The 22,258-nt window shown below is 38.6% G+C and overlaps 2 protein-coding genes across 2 annotated transcripts in view; one reads left to right on the forward strand and one right to left on the reverse strand.

Annotated features, from left to right (window-relative positions):
- The window catches only part of LOC114041213 (vomeronasal type-2 receptor 26-like), a 24,888-nt gene extending 18,495 nt beyond the window's left edge, over positions 1–6,393 (forward strand). The window contains 1 exon segment of the mRNA XM_027859566.1: positions 5,450–6,393. Coding sequence (XP_027715367.1) covers positions 5,450–6,393 — 944 coding nt within the window.
- Positions 6,394–7,236: 843 nt separating this feature from the next.
- Positions 7,237–15,778, reverse strand: LOC114041220 (olfactory receptor 2G6-like). Its single transcript, XM_027859571.1, has 2 exons — positions 14,870–15,778; positions 7,237–7,263 (listed from the first exon to the last, which is right to left on the reverse strand). The coding sequence occupies exons 1-2, from the start codon at positions 15,776–15,778 to the stop codon at positions 7,237–7,239; spliced, it is 936 nt and encodes a 311-aa protein (XP_027715372.1).
- Positions 15,779–22,258: the final 6,480 nt, after the last annotated feature.

A 22,258-nucleotide genomic window follows, 5' to 3' on the forward strand; every position in this document is an offset into this window, starting at 1 on the left:
TGCTGACCCAAACATCAGTTTATTGACCTTCTAGAAAACCCCCTGTAGGTGGCAAGGGGAATGTCTTTACTAGGAAAAACCTACAGTTAATGAATCAAAAGCCTGTTGACAGAGTGATTATGATTGATGGACCTGCCTCTCAACCATACAATTTTCCCCATTTTTGGTGTTAACCAACTATGAAATTATAATGCCTCCTTCTATTTAGTTCCCTCCTAAGACTATGAAAATAGCTAGCACCTTAGGGGAGGGGTCCAGGATTGGGAGGAAGATTTTGGACCCAATTACTTAGGGACTCCCAGACTTCCTAATAAATTAAAAAGACTTTAAAAGTGTCACTCTCCTTTTGTTACATTTGGATTGGGATTTGAAGATCACATAGTACAATATGATTTAATATATTATAACCCAGTATGATAATTGCATGATAGGATGTCATGTTATGAGATGATATATGATGATGAGACATGATAGACAACTATGCAATGTGATGTAATATAGTGTGATATAAAGTAATGTACAGTAATATGATATAACAGATTAGTAATATAATACAACTTATTTTAAAACAATACAGTATAATGTACTGTAAAGTAATATAAGATAAATTAGATTTTTCTAATCTATAGCTATGACAATTCATGTTTATAATTTGATCCACTTATTTCTAATATTATTTTCTTTTATGACTTTTTGTTGTGGTGGTGGTTTAGTTGATTACTTGTCTCCAAGGCTTCATGACCTCCTTTGCGGTTTTCTTAGAAAAAATAGTGAAGTGGTTTTCCTTATACTTCTTCAGCTCATGTAATAGATGAGAAAGCTGAGGCAAACATGGTTAAGTGATTTGGGTCCTATACCTACTAAATATCTGTAGGTAGATTTGAACTCAGATCCTCCTGATGGGAAGGCAAATATTCTACCAAGAATTAGGATTCTTCTTTCTCTCTTTACCTATATCTCTTTTAAAAAAATAGCAATTTGGTCTTTCAGTTGTTTTTGCTTATAAAAGTTAAGGCAACCTTGTTCACATAGTTTCCTTTCCCTTTTCTTTCAAAATCCACTTTCTCACCCTTTACAACAATTTGGTGTTTTATTCATTTATTCATTTTTCTTTCTCCCATTTATCTAGTTATCCAAATTTTCCCTCTTTGTTTACCTCATTCTGTTAAGGATTTAAATAAAATACACATAATTCTTATTTCCTTCAACTCATTCTTTGTTATTTTTATCATTTTTTTCTTTTTTAATGTTATTAATTTATGTTGATTTATCAACAACAACTAACATAAGCTTTTGAGTTGTAGATTTTTCTCCCCCTCTCTCCCCACCACCCTCCACAAGACCATGAGCAATCTGACATAGGTTATACATACACATTCCCATTAAACATATTTCACATTAGTCATATTGTAAGTAAGAATTAGAACCAATAGGAGGAACCATCAGAAAGAGAAAACAAAACACAACAGAAGAAAAAAATAGCAAATAGTATGCTTCGATCTCCATTCAAACTCCATAATAGTTCTTTCTTTGGATGTGGATAGCATTTTCCATCATGAGGCCTTTGGGGATCTCTGAGATCCTTACATTGCTGAGAAGGGTTAAGTTCATCAATATTAGTCATCACACAATGTGGCTGTTGCTGTGTACAATGTTCTCCTGGTTCTGCTCACTTCACTCAGCATCAGACCTTACAAGTCTTTCCAGGTTTTTCTGAAATTTGCCTGCTCATCATTTCTTATAGCACAATAGTATTCCATTACATTCATATATCACAACTTGTTCAGCCATTCCCCAATTGATGAGCATCCTCTCAATTTCCAATTCTTTGCCACCATAAAAAGAGCTGCTACAAATACTTTTTTACATGTGGGTCTTTTTCCCATTTGTATGATCTCTTTGGGATACAGCCCTAGAAGTACTATTGCTGGGTCAAAGAGTATGCACACTGTTATAAGCCCTTTGGGCATAGCTCCAAATTGCTCTCCAAAATGGTTGGATCATTTGACAACTCCACCAACAATATATTAGTGTTCCAATTTTCCCACATCTTCTCCAACATTTATCATTTTCCTGTTTTGTCATGTTGGCCAATCTGATGTGTGTGACATGGTACCTCAGAATTGTTTTGATTTGCATTTCTCTAATCAATGGTGATTTAGAAAATTTTTTCATGTAACTACAAATGGCTTTAATTTCTTCATCTGAGAACTGCCTGTTCATATCCTTTGACCATTTATCAATTGGGAATGACTTGTATTCTTATAAATTTGACTTAACTTTCTATATATTTCAGAAATAAGACCCTTATCAGAGACACTGTTTGTAAAAATTCTTTCCAAATTTTCTACTTTCCTTCTAATCTTGGTTACATTGACTTTGTTTGTGCAAAAACTTTTCAATTTAATGTAATCAACGTTATCCATTTTGCATTTTGTAATGTTCTCTATCTCCTATCTGGTCATGAATTCTTCTGTTCTCCATAAATATGATAGGTAAACTATTCCTTGCTCTTCCAGTTTGTTTAAGTATTATCTTTTATATCCAAATCATGAGCCTGTTTTGAATTTATTTTAGAATATAGTGTGAGATTTTGGTCTATGCCTCCCGTTTCCAATTTTCCCAGCAATTTTTGTCAATAGTGAGTTCTTATCCCAGAAGATGGGGTCTTTGGGTGTATCAAATAATAGATTACTATAGTCATTATTTTCTTCAAAAAAAGTTTTTTCCCTTTATTTTCTTCTTGAATTCTTTTATTTTTCCTCTTATTCTAAATTGCCATTAACTGATTTGAGGTGTTTTTAATTATTTATCCCTCTTCTAGTCTCTATATAGTTGATGGACCTAAAATTATGAATGTCTCTATTTTGAACAGCCTCTTCTAACACACTGCTGTTTTATTTCCTTGTAGATCTTAGCCCTCTATTCTTTTTTTTATGAGTCACTGTTAAAGTTGTCAATTCATTCAAGTTATACATGATAGTAGGATGAGCACATGATAGAAAATTTACTGAATCTTTTATTATGTGTTTCAACTTTACTCCTTGTCATTGTCATGATTCTTTTCTTTCCTATTTGTCATGATGATAATGATGATGAAGGGGAGAAGAAGGAAGAGGGTGGTGGTGGCAGTGATGCTGCTGAAAACAAATGATAATAATGAAAATACGTTCTCTTCAGGAACAGATATTGTCCACAAGTTACAGAAAATAGCATTAAAATTCCAGGCAAAAACATTAAAGGAATAATTGTAGTAATTAAGAAAAGTTCTCAGTATCTGATATTTATATAGCCCCTTTCCCTTATATTTGAAGGTATTTCTCCTTGTTGGTTCTCAAATTTGCTTATTGTCATGGGAATTTGAAAATTTAACCATTATTTATCTTGAGTTTGCAGCATTAGGTGTGTTTTTCTTTTCTGTGTGTGTGTGTGTGTGTGTGTGTGTGTGTGTGTGTGTTGTTTTGTTTTCTCTTGATGAGATCTCTGGATGTTTTTGATTTCTAATTTATTTTATGGGTTAAGACACACTGCATAATTTCATGATTATGTTGTTCAGTTTTTGGTCTGTCATATTCTTCTGGTAGACCTAATATCTAAAAGTTGCATCTCCGCTTTCTGATTTTGAAATCAGTATCTTTTGATTGTATAGAGATCATGTTTTCTGTTCATATTATTTCATCAATGCTGAAAAGGTCCTTAATTCTCTGTATTTGTATTTCTGATCAGTTTTTCTATTTGGGATGGGTAAAATATGGCACTGGGAGCTCAGGTTTTCTATGTTGCCAATAATTTCAGTCATTAAGAAAATTAATTCAACTTCCATGATTCTTGTTTGTCCCTTGATTTAGAAACATGTTGCTGTAGTTAAATGCTCTCTTAAAAACTCATTGTCCTCTGGCTCATGAGATATTGAATGATACAATTTTTCTTGCAATATTTATTTGGTGATGTTGAATTCATTAGTTCACAAGGAGACCATCTTCCCTTAGTTTTCAAATGTTTTCCTGTTGTTTTATATGCTTATGCTGCAGGGTTTTAATGGAGTTTTCTTCTTCCTGAGATTTTTGGTTGATTTAGACTGTTCTTACATTCTCCTTTCACTCATTTTCTGATTTGTTCCCATTTTGTTGTGAATCGCCTGAGGGTTGGACCTCAAAGTACATTCTCTCCTCTCACACTAGGGAATTCAATTTTCACCACCAGTCTGTGCCCTAAGGAACTTTTAGAAAGGGGAAAACAGAACTTGACCCAGATCAATGTCAGCTCCCTTTCTTTTAAGCCTATAGATAACAATTTTCCAGTCCTCAGGCCCCCACATGTCATGAAAAATCAGAGTATGTTTTCCTATCAGAGTTTCCTCTTTGCTGTATTTCCCTTGATGAGCACTGCTGCACAAAAGTAAGTATACTACCATCCCAGACACAGAAAACATTTGCTTTCCTGTACCTCATCTTCCTCTGCCCAGAGTACGTGTATGGGTGATGATGGGGAGTTGAGAAGGCAGAGAGTTAAGTTCTATGACTTGCCAATTCAAATATGTGGATGAGGAATATAGGGGTAGAGCCAAAATTGTAGATTAGAGAAAACAACTGAGATGAACTCTCTCAGATGTTTTCCATAGTCCCAATATAATATTTAAGGTACACATGTCACTAACATGGTGAATATCCATGCTGGAAAGGGCATTGTAAACAACCTTGTTATGCAACCTACCTTGTAGGAAATTCTCATTAGAATAATATATCTGTATTTCCTGGATTTCTTGTCACAGTAAAATTCCCTCCCAATCTGTTTTTATTTGTTTAGTTGATTGTTTTTACCTTGGAAAATCCTTCTGCCTTGCTAGCCACTGGCTCAGATATGTGAATTTCTTCCAGGTACTTCATTTGTGTCCAAACAATCCATGCTTCCTTGCCCTCTCAGTCTTGTTTCTGACTCTATAAGATTTCATATCATACCACCAAGAAGGGTAACATCTTCCCTTTATTTTGATGCTACACCAATTTCTACTTATCAGCTCCTTTTTGTGTTCTCTTTCATGATTATAATGTAATACTTTGAAAGGAAGAATTGTCATTCCTTTGCTAGCATATGTGTGCCTAGGGCTTAGCACAGTGTTTACCAAGCTCGTTGACTACCTCTCACGATAACATACATATTTCCAGGGACATTATTGTGTTCATAACCAAGAAATAATTTATCTGTGAGAAGACTTTAAAAAAAACTGAGCTCTTTCAGAACTGGAAGGGCCAAAGTTTCTAAAATACTAGCAATAATACATTGGAAATACTCAATGTGTGAAAGTGTGGTGGGATTTCTCAGAATTGGAAGGGATCGTAGGTGGCCTTTGCTAGTCCAGAAGTCCAGCTTGAGGAATTCTATTTCTTTGTGCCTGTGATAATAAGGATTGGCTGAACTTGAAATATTAAAAATGTTTTATTCCCTGTAGATATGGACCAGTGCATCAAGTGTCCTGAAGATGAATATTCAAACAAGGAGAGAACTCGCTGCCTTCACAAAATGGTGAAATTTCTGGCCTATGAGGAACCCCTGGGCATGACTCTGACCTACACAGCTCTGACCTTCTTTCTCCTGACAGTTATGATCACTGGGGTCTTTGTGAAGCATCAGGACACCCCCATAGTGAAAGCCAATAATCGAACTCTGAGCTTCCTCTTGCTTCTCTCTTTAAGCCAGTGCTTCCTATCTTCATTGCTCTTCATTGGGAAGCCTACCTCAACCACTTGTCTCCTTCAACAGACAATATTTGGAATCACATTCACAATGGCCATCTCCTCCATTCTGGCCAAAACAATCACAGTAGTTCTAGCTTTCAAAGCCACAAGACCAGGGAGCAGGAGTAGAAAATGGGTGGGCTCCAGAGCACCAATTTCTATTATTCTTAACTGCTGCCTGATCCAGGTGATTCTCTGTGGTATCTGGCTCTTGGTTTCTCCTCCATTCCCAGATGCTGACTCACACTCTGAACCTGAACACATCATTCTTAAGTGCAATGAGGGCTCTCTCATTGCCTTCTACTTTGTCCTGGGCTACATGGGATTGCTGGCTTTGGGGAGCTTCACTGTGGCTTTTTTGGCTAGAAATTTGCCTGACACCTTCGATGAAGCCAAGTTTATCACCTTTAGCATGCTGGTATTCTGCAGTGTCTGGGTGTCCTTCCTCCCCACATACCAGAGCACCAAGGGGAAAATTATGGTAGCTGTAGAAGTCTTCTCCATCTTGAGCTCTAGTGCTGGCTTACTGAGCTGCATCTTTATTCCCAAGTGCTATGTGATCCTTCTGAGGCCACAGTGGAACACTCAGGAATGGGTAAATCATAAATCCTATGCCAGGGGAAAACATCATTCTAAAGCATTCCCTCATGCCTCCTAGCAATGCTATGAGATGCCTAAAAAATTCCCCAAATCCTACTTGATGTCTAATATCTGCTCATACATGAGTCTCTATAATCTCTTCATTTGATCAAGCACTTTTTTACTCTTCCCCTGCCTCTATTGTTACCAGCACCTGTGAGCCAACTACTGCATGAATTTCTAAATTATTTTTTTATTTTAACTTCTATATTCATTATCCATTTAAAACAATATATTTCTGCCAATCATCCTATTTTTTCTACAAGCACTGGTCTTTCGACCTCTTTCTTCAGCAGTCATTCAAATCCTGACTTTAATCAAATTACACTAGATTACTGATGGGCACAATCTTTTTTTCATTTGAAGATCTGTTTCGGGATATGATTGGTAGATTCTTTCAATTTCTATTTTACTCTCTGTTTCTAAAATATCAGGACAATTTTCCTTGATAACTTCTTGAAAGATAATGTCTGAGCTCTTTTTTTTATTATGACTTTCAGGGAGTTTTATAATTTTTAGATTATCTCTTTGGATCTATTTACAGGTCAATTTTTGTCCATTGAGATATTTTACATTGTTTTCTATTTTTTCATCCATTTGATTTTGTTTTATGATTTCTTGATTGATTATAAAGTCATTAGCTTCCATTTCTTCCATTCTAATTTTTAAGGATTTTTCTTTTCTTCAGTGAGCTTTTGGATCTCCTTTTCCATTGGACCTATTCTGCTTTTTAATATATTCTTCTCTTCATTGGCTTTTTGAACCTTTTACCCTTTGGCCTAGCCTGTTTTTAAGGTGTTATTTTCTTCAGTATCTTTTGTGTCTGCTTTGCCAAGCTGTTGACTCATTTTTCATGATTTTCTTATGTCACTCTCATTTTTCTTCCCAACTTTCCCTCTACTTCTCTCACTTGATTTTGTGTAGCTATTTTCAGGGATCCTTGCAGGGACCTACAAGTTTGCAGTTCTTCCAAGGTGTTATGATCTAAGGAGAGATGTTTAGTCCTCTCCTGGCCTGTGCTTTGGTCTGTGAGTGGCCACAAGCACTTTATTCTGCACTGGAACTGTGAGGGGTGTCCCCTGTCAACTGTTGTTGTACACTCTACTATGCTTTTACCCCTCCTCACCCCAAGACTGTGATTGTGATCAAGAATGGGCAAAGCAACACAGTCCTGCCTCAGTGCTAGCAGATTGACTCCTGTATTCTCCTGACCAGTTGTGTGATATCCTTATCATCTATGGGCTGAGAACTACAGAAGCAGCTGCTGCTGGTTCCGCTGTTACTGCCTCTGGTAATTCAATCACTCCCAAGGACTACTCCTTGTTTACTGAGGCCAGGGTTGTGCTGGTGTGGCCTGCCCTGGATTGCTCTCCTCTCTCACCCAGGTCTGACAGACATTTCCTGCTAACCTTCTATGTTGTCTTTGTCCTCCATGGGCAGAGAGGGCTGGAAACTGCCACTGCTGCCATTGATTCAGTCACCCCAAGGCCTGCTGTGGATTTGCTGGGAGTCCAGTCTGCACTAGATGGCCTCTGCTGGACTGTACCCCTTTCTCATGCTGGTGCAACAGTCATTTCCTTTCCATCTTTCAGTTTGTCTTGGGTTTTAGATTTGTTTCACTCTGTCCTTTTGTGGGTTCTACTGCTCTAGAATTTGTTTAGAGTCATTTTTAAAGGTATTTGGAAGAGTTTGAGGGAGAGCTCAGGTGAGACCCTGCCTTTACTTATTTATCTTGTCTCCACACTATAATTTTTACTATATTATTGGTGTAAGCATTTTCAAGAAAGATTAGTTCCTCTTGTGTGAGGGTTATTGAACCCTTTTCAGTGCTGCATTCTGCTTTTGGTGGCCACTTGATTCATACAACTCTCATTTGTGGCTCCAAGAAGCTATAGCATGTGCAGGGGTTATACCCCAGTAAACATTTCAGCAATAGGGCTAAACCAGGCAAAGGGTAAATGAGGAGTCCCAAGCCTGTTGGTGAGTTAAGGTAGTATCTACCCCAAATGTGTAAAGACTTCACCCAATGGGTTGCGTAGATGAGAACAATTTGATCCAATGGCCATGAAGGCATCTGATGCAGGTGATGTGGTGTGCTTAGAGCGGGGTGAGATATCAAAGACACCAAGGTCATCCACACTATTTTGAGCCATCACCAGTCTTCTTGTCTTTTGTCTTGCCACTGGACTTTGATGACTCTGGAAAAGAGACTGAAGCAGATGACCTCAGGCAACTCTGCCTCACCTAAATCCAGTTTATGCAAGAGTCAAAATGTATCTCCCATAACATTTTGCTATTTTTCCCTATCTCAAAGTCCTGTGGTGAAGAATAATTGATGTAGCAGCAGATGTGGATATACTGGGACTTATAGTTACAACCATGAACACAATGAATCGGGGCCAGGATCATCTTCTCACTGGACTGAAGCAGCAATGGGATTCAACAAACCACTGGGTGTCTGAGCAGCTTCTTCGAAGGGCCACGATACTCACTTCCTGGCAAGAGGAAGCAGCTAGAAAGGTAGAAAGATGCTCTAAAAACTGTCTGTTCCACCCGGTCATGATCTGCTTACTGGAGCAGGCAGAGAACTCACTTTGTAGTCAAACCTCTCCCTTCCAAATGTACAAAAACCATTTGTGAAGGTGATTCCACTCATCATCACTACATAAATTTTGAACAAATAGAAATGTTCATGAATTTCATTCATAAGAATGACAATAATGAGACTGCTGTGGTTTCATGATTTGTTATGGCAGAACCATCTCAAAGAATTCAGAGTCAGACCACCTCTAATCTAAGTATAGGTATCTGTTGAGATTGATGCCTCCCATGAAGTGGGCTAAGGTCTAAGAGGAACCAGTCACTTCAGAGAAAGGAAGATGGATTTGTATAGGGTAAAGATGCAAGTACATAACAGAAATTATGAAAATTCAAAAGGCAGTAGGGGTTACAGAAATTATGAAAATTCAAAAGGCAGTAGGGGTTTGTTAAGGGATTATGTATTAGGAGTTCCAGGCTCAGTGAAGTGTGCATGGGATTACCCACACTGCATATAGAAAAACCTATTTGGGGGGTATGTATAATAATGATATTATAATAAACCTCTCTATGTCATAAATTCACCTAAATGACAGCTTTTGCTACTACTGAGCAAGTGCCTACCTAGGAAAAGTCCCTTCTATTGTTTAGGGCTCTACACCCTGCTAGAGCATCTTGGTGGTGCTGCTTTCTGATTGGCTGACTATTATGGTCCTGTCTGAGATAAGATGGATGTGGATGTGGTTGAGTGCATGGACATATCTGCTGTTTCTTTGGGAAATAGGAGGACTAGGTCTGGGGGCAGTGGCTAGCTAGAGGTGATGGCTGGGATCCCATCACTTGAACATGCCTGTTGTTCTGTAAGAAATATAGGTTCATGGACACAACTGTTGCTCTGGTGAGCAGTGAGGTATATATGGGGAAGTTAGGATATTGATCTGAGAGGAGGGAGGGGCTAAGTAGGGGCAGTGAGCTTGCTGTTTAGTGGGGCCTACAGGGAAATTAGAATATTGGTACTTGGGGCAACATTATTAGGATTCCATCAAGACAGCATTTCAAAACTCCTGGGATGCAGCAAAAGGAGAAATGAGATGAAAATTTATATCTCAAAATGTTTATAGCAATAAAATAGAAAAAGAACAAATTAGTGAATTGGGTGCACAATAAAAGGAAACTAGAAAAAGAACAAATTAAAAATCCCCATTTAAACACTGAATTGGAAATCTTAAAAATTAAAAGTGAGACTAATAAAATTGAGTGTAATAAAGCCATTGAATTAATAAAGAGAAATGATGTGGTTTGGGGTTTCTGGGAACCCTGAAATTTCAGGGTACAGCTTTCACCTGGAATGAATTCATGCACTCCATCCTCCTTCCAGTCAAGTGACAAGGTTTAATGCCATGGCAATAGGAGCCAGCAGAGTTCCTAGGGCACCTGTAGTTTAAAGGGCTGAGACTGATGCTTATATACCAAAAGGACAATGAAAGGAATCTGGATGGGATTAAGGAATGGAAATTACTCTAGGGTGTGCCAGGTACAGTGGAGAAAGGAATATTAAGTAGTCTGGGGAAGGCCAAGAGCAACATTGAAAGGACTATGGAGTAAAAGCTAATTAAGTGATCTAGGTGGGCTGGAGTAGGCCAGATACCTTGTGCACAGTTACCAGTGATCTGGGTTGCCGAAATGTATGGGAAACTGTAGGGACTGGGTGGCTTTCAAAGACATGGTGTTTTCCTTTTAGGAGTCAAAGTCTTATCACCCCACCAGAAGTAGGAGTTGGTTTTATGAAAAAGAAACAATAAAATAGATAAGCTGTTGGTTAATAGGATTTTTTAAAAGTGGGAAAAAATCACATCACTGATAACAAAAATGTTTTATTTTTATTGTACTGTTATTGAAATGCTTGTTTTATTCCATAAATGAAAACAAAACAAAACAAAGTCATTGAGAATTAGATAATAAAAATCTGTCAATAAAGACTCATACATTGGACTCTTAAAAATGAACAAGGAGTTTATCTCAAAAGTGTTGAAAAATATAAAATATAAAAGTGTATTTCTCTTCCAACCCTCCACCTTCTCAACTAAGAAACTTGCTTCATATATTACTTTAAAAATTGAGGCCATTCACTTAGATCTCCCTCTTCTCCCTTTCTTCCCATCTCACATCACTCAGAGTCTGTCATTATTTCTTCCTTCAATCTTGTCTTGCAAAATGAAATGGCCTTTCTCTTGGCCAAGGCAAATCCTTGTACACACCCAAATGATCTTGATGGAGATGGGACCTGGACCCTAAAAACCCCTGAAACTTGCCCACACAACCCAGCCCCTGAACCCAAATCTTTCCTTGGAGGAATCACCCATCCCAGATTGTCCTTTCATTGTGGCCCCATGCCCAACCCTTCATTCTTGTTACCCCTGACCCAGCCCAACCTTCAATTCTCTGTTACCTCTAGACTACCCCAGTCTATTCCCACCTTTAATCCCATCTAGACCCTTTCTCTGTTACCTCTGGGTCACCCCAGGTTATTGGTCACTCTTAAATCACAGCCAGATTTTCCCACAGTCTTTCTGTATAAAAGTCCATCTTGTCCCCATGAAATTGCTCAGATTTGTAAAATCTGGCCCTCTTGTCAATATAAGCATCACAAACAGGCAGACTCCTTAAGAATCTGGCCCACCCCAACTGGCATTTTAATAAACCTTGTCTCTTACTGGAAGAAGGCTTGAGTGGTTGAATCCTTTTGAGGTAGAACCCATGCCTTTTGCCCTCGAACTTTGGGATTCTCAGCACCCCTAGACTGTAACAATCTCATTCCATCTTATTTCCTCCAAGTGATTATCCCCTCTATCATCCTCACTTTTTCATTTACCTTTAGTCTCTCCTTTTCAAAGAGTAGGTATTCCCAAGGGGGTGCCCATCAACCATGATTGGTCAATGTAGTAGGAGGTAGGTGGATTCTCAGTTCACAGGGGCAGATATCACCCACCATCAAAGGAAATGCCACCCCCAATCTTGGAAGTCTGTCTCCACCCAAACCTGAGTAGATAAAATCAATTCAGGCCTGGGTTGGAGTTTGACCAAGATAAGAAGATTCAATGAAATCTCATCATCAGAGATGTCTTTCTGAAGAAATTTGAAGCAAAAGGCTGGCATGGTGGAGCTCTGAGTCTTCAGGACACAGATGACCAAGAGAAATCATTTTTAACAAGATATATGTAGATCTAAAAGTGTATTATATATAACATACATATGTTTAACATCTCTATATGCATAAATGGGGCCCCACATGTAGTGGAAACAGGACCTACCACTTGTAAGGAAACTGCTGAGTACAGAGTATGGGAGCCTATATGCAAAATGTGTTGGGCCTGGGTCCCACTTGCAATATTCCTGCACATTTAAAAGTAGTGCTCATGAGCAATAATAAAGAGGAAATCATTGCAGCTAAAATCAAAGGAATATTGATGTATTAGAAAAAAGTAATCTTGGGATTACATATCTGCAAAAATTAGAATATCTGAAATCTATATGTAGTTGATTTAAACCTAACAGCTTAAGCCTCATTATGACATGGATTAGTGGTGGAAGAATACAAAGGAATATTTTTCTGTAGACAGAATTATTGAGAATCATGTGATCATTTGTTCAAGATCACTCTTATTCATAGAAATGCTAATAAAATGACCCCAGAATGTGATTTTACAGGCATCGAGCAAGCTGGCCAAAGTTTAGATTTTTGGAGAGTCTGTGGGAAGACAAGAGCATTAAGTTCTTGCTTATCAAATTGTTAACTGGTCCAACCATTTGGGAACATAATGTCAAATTCTGTTTGTTCATGCCTTCTGACCCTGAGATTTCAAAATTGGGTCTGTACTTACAGAAGATTATTTATGGAAATAAAAGATGCATATGAACTAAAAAAAAGACTAGTTACATTATTTTCAATAACAAAAAGCTGGAAGTATAATGTGTCCGTTGATTGGAAAGTGGTTGAACAAATGTTCGCATATGAATGCAAAGGATTATCACTATTCTATAAGAACAGACAAATGTGGAGAATACATATACAGATGGGAAAACTTGAAGCAGTGAAGAATAAAGTAGGGCCAAAGGAATTGTATACACAATTATTGAAACATTGAAAACAAAATCCACACTGACGGGGCAGCTAGGTGGCGCAGTGGATAGAGCACCGGCCCTGAATTCAGGAGGACCTGAGTTCAAATCTGGACTCAGACACATAGCACTTACTAGCTGTGTGACCCTGGGCAAGTCACTTACCCCCATTGCCTAGCTCCCCCCGCAAAAAAAAAATCCACACTGAGAAGTAATGAAATTCTCATAAAGCATAATGTCCCTACTAGGACTACACTATCAACATTAAAGGGAGCTTTCTTGTTTTGTGGTAATAATCAAACTATCAAAGAGGAAACTGACATATGCTATCAGTCACAACTCTATTGAGCAATTGAATTTTTTTCAGGATGCCTACTTTGTACTTTGACCAGGGATTTGTTTCAGTGTTTTGTTGGGATGTGTTTTCAACTTCAGAGTGATGCTCAACTCTTCCCTCTCCCTCACCTCCCATAACTAAGTTGTCCTCTTTATTTGGTTTCCATAATGTTTCTCGCATGTATTCCTTTCTCTCCACTCATGGCTCAAAGAACAGACAGACATCCTCATGGAAAGCTTGCTGGACATCAGTTTGGTCAAGGAAGACTCTCTCCCCATTCATGAGGTTCAATGACTGGATGTGTTTGGACTTTTCTCAACCAGCTATGGAAGGAAAAGCCTTTAGGCTTTATACAGAAGGAGGGAGAGTCCATTCTACCTACTAAGGTCAGCAGCTGATGCTAGCAGCAGAGAGGAGCCAAATGAGCATATGCTTTTGGGGCCTCACATGGTAATGACAATGCCAGGTAATATTGCCCAGTGGCTACACAAGATGAACCAGAACCAATGCATGACAGAGATAATGTATTTGAAAGATGCTGCATAGCATGAGGGGGGGAAAAAGCAACAGAAGAAAACAACAATAGCTTGGAACATGCCCAGAGGGTGCAGCACACAGAAATCATCAGAAAGGAGAAGTCACCCCCTCTAGCCCAGGCAAAAGTTGTCCCTCCATACATACTCTAGCACATCCACCTTTCCACATATGGTTTCTACACACACACCCATTTATATGTGTGCCCTGACCACGTGTCCTCTTCTTATGTGCCTATCTGTGTCCACTCTTCCCACTGATGGTATGAGTGCTCCTCATTTATGGGGAGCATGTTTTATTACTTTTCTCTCTGTGTCATTTCACTAAATGCTGTTCTTTTGGAGTTGCAGAGATAGCACGGTATAGTGATAAGACACCTAGCCTCAAAGTCAAAAGGACCCAGATTCGAGTACCACCTCTGACACATATTGGCTAGTGACCCAGGGCACATAACTTACCCTCTCAGTGCTTGAAACAAAGGGCAGCTAGGTGGCACAAAAGATAGAATGCCAGACCTGGAATCAGAGCACCTGAATTTAAATTTGGCCTCAGACACTTACTAGCTATGTGATCCTGGGCAAGTCACTTAACCTGTCTGTTTTGGTTTCCTCATCTGTAAAATGAACTGAAGAAGAAAATAGTAAACCGCTCCAGTATCTTTGCCCAAAAAGATCCCAAAAATGGGGTCACAAAGAGTTGGACATGACTGAAATGACTGAAAACAAAAACATATGCAAATAGATCCAAATTCATGTCTATCTGGTCATGTGTCTGTCTGTCTCTGTTTCTCTGTCTCTGTCTGACTGTCTCTCTCTTTCACACCCACTTATTTTAGTCAGCCACAGAGGGAGACATACACTGGGTAACAAAGCAAGACTTAAAGAGAGAATCATTTGAATTTAGAACAATCCTCATTGTTAATGCCTATTTCTCACAACTTCTCTGACACAAGACTCTTCTCAAGTACCAACTTTCTTAGTGCTCCCTTCACATCCTTGTTCCTCAGAGTATAGATGAGGGGATTTAACAGAGGTGTGACCACGGTGTAGAAGAGGGAGACAAACTTCCCCTGGTCTTTGGACCTACTTTTGACTGGCTGGAGATACATGAAGATGATGGTCCCATAGAAAATTATTACAACTACTAAGTGAGAAGAACAAGTCCCAAATGCTTTACGGCGTCCTGTTGCAGATTTAATCTTCAATATGGCCTGGGTGATGTAGCCATAGGAGATCAGAATGAGAGAGACAGGCACTATGAGGAAGACCACACTGGCTACAAAAAGCTCAGCTTCATTGAAGGTTGTGTCTACACAGGCCAGCCTGATCAACACTGGCACCTCACAACAGATGTGGTCAAGCTGGTTATGACCACACATGGGTAGCTGTATAGTAAGAGAGCACTGGATAACAGAGGTGACAAGGCCACTGAGCCATGCTGTGGCAGCCAGAGACAGGCAGAGCTGAGGATGCATGATGACTGCATAGTGGAGGGGGCGGCAGACTGCTGCATAGCGGTCATAGGCCATGACAGCCAAAATAATACACTCAGTGGATCCCAAACCCATGGACACATAGAGTTGTACCACACAGCCACTGTAGCTCATGGTCTTGTCTTTTTTTCCCATGGTGACCAATAACTGTGGTGCAATGCAAGTGGTCAAGGAGAGGTCTACAAAGGACAGATTGCTAAGGAAGAAGTACATTGGGGTGTGCAGTTTGAGGTCTAAGCAGGACACTAATATGATGGTCATGTTCCCCAGCAGGTTCAGGATGTAGAAAACCAAGATAACCACAAAAAGGACAGTCTCTAACTGGGGTTTGTCAGAGAAGCCCAAGAGAACAAAGTCCTCTTGGGAATTGTTATTTTGCTCCATTGGCCTCCTGCTTTTAGCTTCTGTCAGGAATCAAAAGAGAGGGTATAGGGCTGATAGTCTGTGGAAAGAGATCATGGAGATAAGTGCTGATGAATCTGCGTTATTTCTCAGTAGGAAATCATCCTTAGCTATTGAGTGGCCTTTTGAGAAGATAGAGTAGCATTTTGGTAAATATGACAACAAAGACCTTTAGAAGCCCAGGTCTTAGGAAAGTGGAAACACAGGCCAAGTCTAACAGAAATTCCCAAATTTATTTGGCCTACCAAATAAATTTACACTTACTAGCTATTTTCAAAAATAAATTATTTTCAAAAATAAATTATTCAGTGCCACCCCCTAGAAATCTTTCTTTAACTCTTTAAAGTTTTTTTTTTTAATTTGCATCACCCGAGGCTACTACTGCCCCTCCTCCATAGTTCCAGAACCCCGGGAACCTATGGAAGAATCTCAAATAGCTAGAAGCAAGCTGTAGCAGAAAGATCATTAAAGACCAAGTCAAGAAACCTGAATTCGATCACTAGTTCTTTCGTGAATTAGCTATGGATTCCTCCGCATGGTATTTTGCCCTTCTTGTCCTGTTAACTCATTTATGATATGAATGGGTAAGACTAGATCAAAGACTCCTTCACACAGATAGACACAGATTCCCAACTCTCTCATTAGGCAATCCCATTTGGGGGAAAAAAGCATCAATTAAACCTGCCACTTGACCTTACTTAGCCCAAGTACCAGATTTTCAATCAGTGGCATTGAAATATATACATATACATATACATGCATATATATATTTATATGTATATGTGTGTATATATTGATAATCATTTAAGATCAATTGAGCCCCAATAAGGGCCAAAACCCTGAATTAATCTTTTCTCTCTGAGTGAACTAAAAATACTCCTTTTTGTGTCAGCAACTGTGGGACCAGATAGAGCTGACCAGCATTCTTCCTGTTTGTGATCACTAAGGACAGGATACCTGGGACCAGACACTCTCTTGAACAGTGGGACTTTTCTTATCTTGGTATCCTATGGACATAGGCTATGGAGGGGAAACACAGATATCCTGGCTCTATAATTTCAATTGATACTTTGACATTCTCCTATTTTATTGTATTTACAACCTATTCAACTAAGAAACTTCCTTTCTCATGCTATATGTTAAAAAACATATGGAGGATATATATGTAGATATAGATATAGATATAGATACATATAGATAGATAGATAGATAGATAGATAGATAGATAGATAGATAGATAGATAGATATAGATTTTTTTTTATTAACACAGACTTCCTGAGTCAGGGTTTAAATGTCCTCCTAAAATTGATTTATTCAGTCAGAGTTAAAGCTCTGGCTCCATGTACATGTCGCTAACTTAAGGGAATAAACAGTATGAATTTACTTATTACCTAGCTTGTCTCTTTAACCAACTTCCAGGTCGACAGTATATATAGACAGTCTATTATTAATGCCTGCCTTGTTTGAAGAACATGCAGTTTTATTGCTATTAGATTGAATAAAATAACTGTTAATCCAGTTTTAGAAAGAGTAGGTACTTGATTTTTTGGGAAAGAGTTCTGTAATCATTCCAATTCAAACACTGGATAAATTTAAGCAAATTACTAATTTATTGACTAAGGTGTAGAGAACCATCTCAAGGGCTTAGTGTAATGGGACAACATTCTGGGGCCCATGGCTTTTAGGGGACATAAGAGTTCCCTACACTCTGCTATCATGTTACTGGATGAAATCATAACTATAATGATGATAATAACAATAAATATTAATAAAATATCAACCATTGTCTGCTTTGGTTTCTTCATCTATGAAATAGGAATGATAATAGCACCTATCTGTGCCCCAGGAGTAACCAGATACCTAACCCTACTTCCATTTCTAACCCTAAATCCAACCGTGAATTTCTCTCTCCCTCCTCATTTCCACCTCTTAGCTTTCCTGACATTCTTAAAGTTTCAGCTAAAGTCCCACATTCTTCAAGAAGCCTTCCTTAGTCTGCCTCAATTTGAGTGCCTTCCCTCTGAGATTACTCTTCAAATTATCTTGTACATATCTTAATTATGTAACTGTGACTCTATGGCCTCTACTGTCTGAAGGCCAGGTGTGTTACATTTCATCGCTTTCCCCAGGTTTTTCTGGTACCCTTAAAAGGGAACACAATCAGTGGCGTCTTGAGCCAATCATAGAGAGTAGACATTCCTTCTCACCCCTTCAAAGTTACTGGAGAACCCTGGAGGAAGGGTGAAATGTGACACAGCACACCTTCAGGCAGTGGATGGATACGTCCATTGTAAGTGATCTAGGTATGAGATAAAGACTCATTACATTTATACATGTTGACAGGGAGCTCCTTGAGAAAAAGGATCCTTTTGTTGTATGTTTGTTTTTGTTTTTACTTTGCTTTGTATGCCCAGCACTTAGCATAGTGGCAGGCATATAGTAGCTACTTAATAAATACTTGTTCACTTATAACTAAAATGATGTAATATCCGTATAACACATTGAAAATCTTAAAGGGCTATAACGTTATAACGCTATTTTCTGCCATAGAATGCAAGCTTCTTGAGATCAGAGACTAGGGTTTTGTTTTGTTTTGCTTTTCTTTGTATCCATAGCACTTAGTATAGTATCTGGCACTTGGTAGGTGCTTAATATATGCTTGTTGACTTGACTTAACTAAAATGACATAATATTTGTACAACAAATAGCAAATTTCAAAACACTATATAAATTCTAGCAACTATCATTATATGTGCTATTTTTCGGGAGAGAATGCAAACTTCTTGAGGCAGGGACTGTTTATTATTAATTTTTTATTTCCGGAGCTCAGCATAGCATCTGGCACATAGCAGGCACTTAATAAATGCTTACTGATTGATTATTACATCTATGTTCTAAGGTAGTTGAGGTTGTGGGCATGAAGCCTTTTGGGACCACTCAACAGTTTTGATCCACTCAACAGTCATAGCCTTCATCCCTTAGCTCCAACCAGCTGCTTTACTACTTGGTAACTTGTGGGAATAGGAAGATTTTTTTAAAGAGATTTTGTGCATAATTCAGCAGAGTGGAATCTCACTGTTGGAAATATCATTTAAAATGCAAGTCCTACTGGGGACAGACAGTGAGGTGGCAGAATAGATACAGCACAGGGCCTGGAGTCAGGAATACTGGAGTTCAAATCAGGCTTTAGACGTTTACTAGAAATTTAACCCTGCTTGCCTCAGTTTCTTCATGTGTAAGATGAGTTGGAGAAAGAAATGGCAAACCACTTCAATATCTCTGCCAAGAAAACCCCAAATGGGGTCATGAAGAGTTGGACATGACTGAAATGATTGGAAAAAAAGCATGGGGATAGGAATTTAACCAAATGAGAAAGTAATTTCAGAAACTGGTTTAAGAGATGAAGAGTCATATGGGTGATGAGGAAAGAGAAGATTTTCTTCCTCCTACCAACCAGAAGATATTCCTTTTTTGTACTCCAGCAGAATCAATATAAAGAAATATCCTTCATTCTTCTCCCTCTCTTACTCTTCCTTCTGGTTCATAATAAGCATTTAATAATTACTTGTTGACTGACCGAGCTACAAGGAGCATTTGAGATCATTAAGGCCAGTCCTGTTGCAGGACATACACATTGTTGATCTAAATTAGTTTTAATATTAGCAGCAGGGACAATAATGCAAAATAATACCTGTCATTTCAATGAGCCTTTCAAAGTACCATTCCAAGGCATCACAGAGAGCAAATGTCTTTGTTACAGATGAGAAAATGAGTCACAGAAAAGTAAAATGATTTAACCAAGATCAGATAGTAAGTTAAAGATCCAAGTGCCCTCAATGCTCCTTAATACTCATAACATTGTAGATGGCTAATTACTACCACAGTCCTTGAATGCAGGTCATGAATCACTCTGACCCACAGATCCAAGGTTCCCATGACTTGTTACTACATACAGATATTTTTCTAGGTCCTTTTTTATTTCTCCATGGTTTTATTTTGATTTAGTGTTTAATTTTTCTTCAGTTACTTGGTAAAAACAATTTTTAACATTCATTTTTCAAACTTTGAGTTCCAAATTCTCTTCCTTCCCCCTCCCCCCATTAAGAAGGCAAGCAATTCAATATAGGTTATACATCTATAGTCATACAAAACATATTCATAATAGTCATGTTGTGAAAGAAAGCATAGACAAAAAATACTCAAGGAAAATAAAGAAGGTTAAGGAAAAAAGAGCTTGCTTTGATCTGTATTCAGACACCAGTCATTCTTTCTCTGGCGATCGATAGCATTTTTCATCATAAGTGTAGGCAACTTTTTCGAGGAAGCAAGCTCACACATTGGAGCATTGGATTTGGAATCGGGATCAATCAACAAATAAACATAGATTAAGTACCTACTGTATTCCAGTCAATCTGCTAAGGGTCCAGGTATACAAAGAAAGACAAAAGATAGTTGATCTCAAAGATCTCATAGTCTAATGAGGGAGAAAATATGCAAGCTACATACAAATAAGCTACATATAGGATACATTGGAAATAATCACTAGATGGAAGGTACTAGAATTAAGGGAGGACCTAGGATGACTTAGGTTCAAACCTTACCTCAAATGCTCATTAGTTGTGTGATCCTGGGCAAGTCACATAGGCTCTCTCAGCCTCACTTTCTTCATCTGTAAAATTAGATAATAATAACATCCTATCTCATAGGGCTATTGTGAGGACCAAATGAGATAGCATTTTAAGATTTGCAAAGCACTCAATATAATGCTATGTAAATGCTGGTTGCTATAATTTTTAGATTTTTGCAGGGGCTCAGAGATTATTTGCCCTCAGCCAGTATTGAGAGGTGCTGTTGTATAGCATCTAGGGCACTGGGAATGGCATAAATAAGACCCAGGTTTTAATCCATCCTCAGACACATGCTAGCTGTGTGCCCGTGGGTAAGTCTCAACCTCTCTATGCCTCAGTTTCCTCATCTGAAAAATGCAGCTAAAGATAGAGCCCACCTCCCAGAGTTGTGTGAAGATCAAAGGAAATAATGTTATAAAGTTCTACTGTGATGTTGTCTGACCTAAAGAGATGAGTCTTTGGCAATTTATTTCTGAAAAGAAGTCTTCACCGTGAGTTTATTCAGGGGATAAAGGAGTTAACATGCATTCACTCAACATGAGGGAAAATTGGATGCTTTTGGAAATCTATCTTTTTCCTGAGGGACCTAGGAATGAGAACTTAGTCTGATTATTGTGATTATGAAATCTTTGTAATAATCCATGGGCTGACCTCAATAAGTATTAAAAATGAGGATAACTGAATGATAACTAGTTTGATTCTGATCTGCTCACGGCAGTTTGGACATGTGGCCCTAGGGAACTGAATAGCGATGAAAAATAGTTCAAAATCTAATAATAATGACACAATTGTACCATAGAACAGGTATTGACCTAACCCCCAAAATACTTGAAAATATGAGGAATTCCTTTAATCAATTTTTGATTTTATAAGAATCATCTTGGTGAAGATGTAATCTCTCTCTCTCTCTCTCTCCCTCTTTCTTTCTCTTTCTTTCTCTCTCTCTCTCTCGTTCCTCTACACCAATGGTTTTTTGGACCACTTCAAGACCCATCCTACCTTTCCAGTCTTCTTACTTTACTCATTCCCACATGTTGTTCAATCTAATGACACCGTCCATGATTGGCATATAGTAGGTGCTTAATAAGTATTTACTGACTTGTTGATTCTCCAAATACACGTGCAAGAAACATCCTTTGTTATCTTGCTCCCCAAATCTGCTTCTCTTAGACCCTTCCCTATTTTAAGGACACTTCCCTGCTTTTCAAGTCAGAGTCATCCTCATCATTCATCCTCCCCTTACTGTGCATTCTCCTGCCACAGCAGCTCTTCTCTCTGTCTCCTTCTCTCCACTCACATGGCCATTATCCTCGCCACCTCTTATCTGGATGGTCACAACAGCCTCCAAACTGGCCTCCTGGCTGCCAGGCCCTCCTTGGTCAATTTCCAGAATAATGTTCCTGAAGGCCAAACAGGGCTATGACACTCTCAGACTGAGAAGTCTGCAGTGACTCCCTCTTGACTCTGGATTAAACAAAAGGAAACTCCCTAGCTTGGCATGAAAAGCCTTAGCTATCTGGTTCAGGCCAACCCTTCATGGCTTATTATATTTTTCTCTTATGTTATAGTTTAGCTGTATAATCTACTTGATCTTTTAACTTGGATTTCCACTTCTTGCCAGGGTGTCTACTATGCCAGGAACACATTGTCCCTTAAACTCTGGATCTTGGAACACTTTGCCTCATTCAGGATTCAGATGGTACCACCTCCAACATGAAGCCTATCTTGATTCCCACAGTTGTTACAATAGATCTCCTCTCTCTCTCTCTCTCTCTCTCTCTCTCTCTCTCTCTCTCTCTGTCTCTGTCTCTGTCTCTGTCTCTCTGTCTCTCT

This window comes from Vombatus ursinus, unplaced genomic scaffold (assembly GCF_900497805.2).
Source record: "Vombatus ursinus unplaced genomic scaffold, bare-nosed wombat genome assembly UNPS02014170.1, whole genome shotgun sequence".
NCBI lineage: Eukaryota > Metazoa > Chordata > Mammalia > Diprotodontia > Vombatidae > Vombatus > Vombatus ursinus.

Bases quoted from the DNA above. Each gene is read 5' to 3' on its own strand.
- LOC114041220 (XM_027859571.1), bottom strand. From the start codon at position 15,778: ATGGAGCAAAATAACAATTCCCAAGAGGACTTTGTTCTCTTGGGCTTC. The intron at 7,264-14,869 runs GTACTTGAGAAG...GTAGAGGGAAAG, and splicing joins AGGGAGCACTAAGAAAGTTG to TTGGGAAGAAAAATGAGAGT.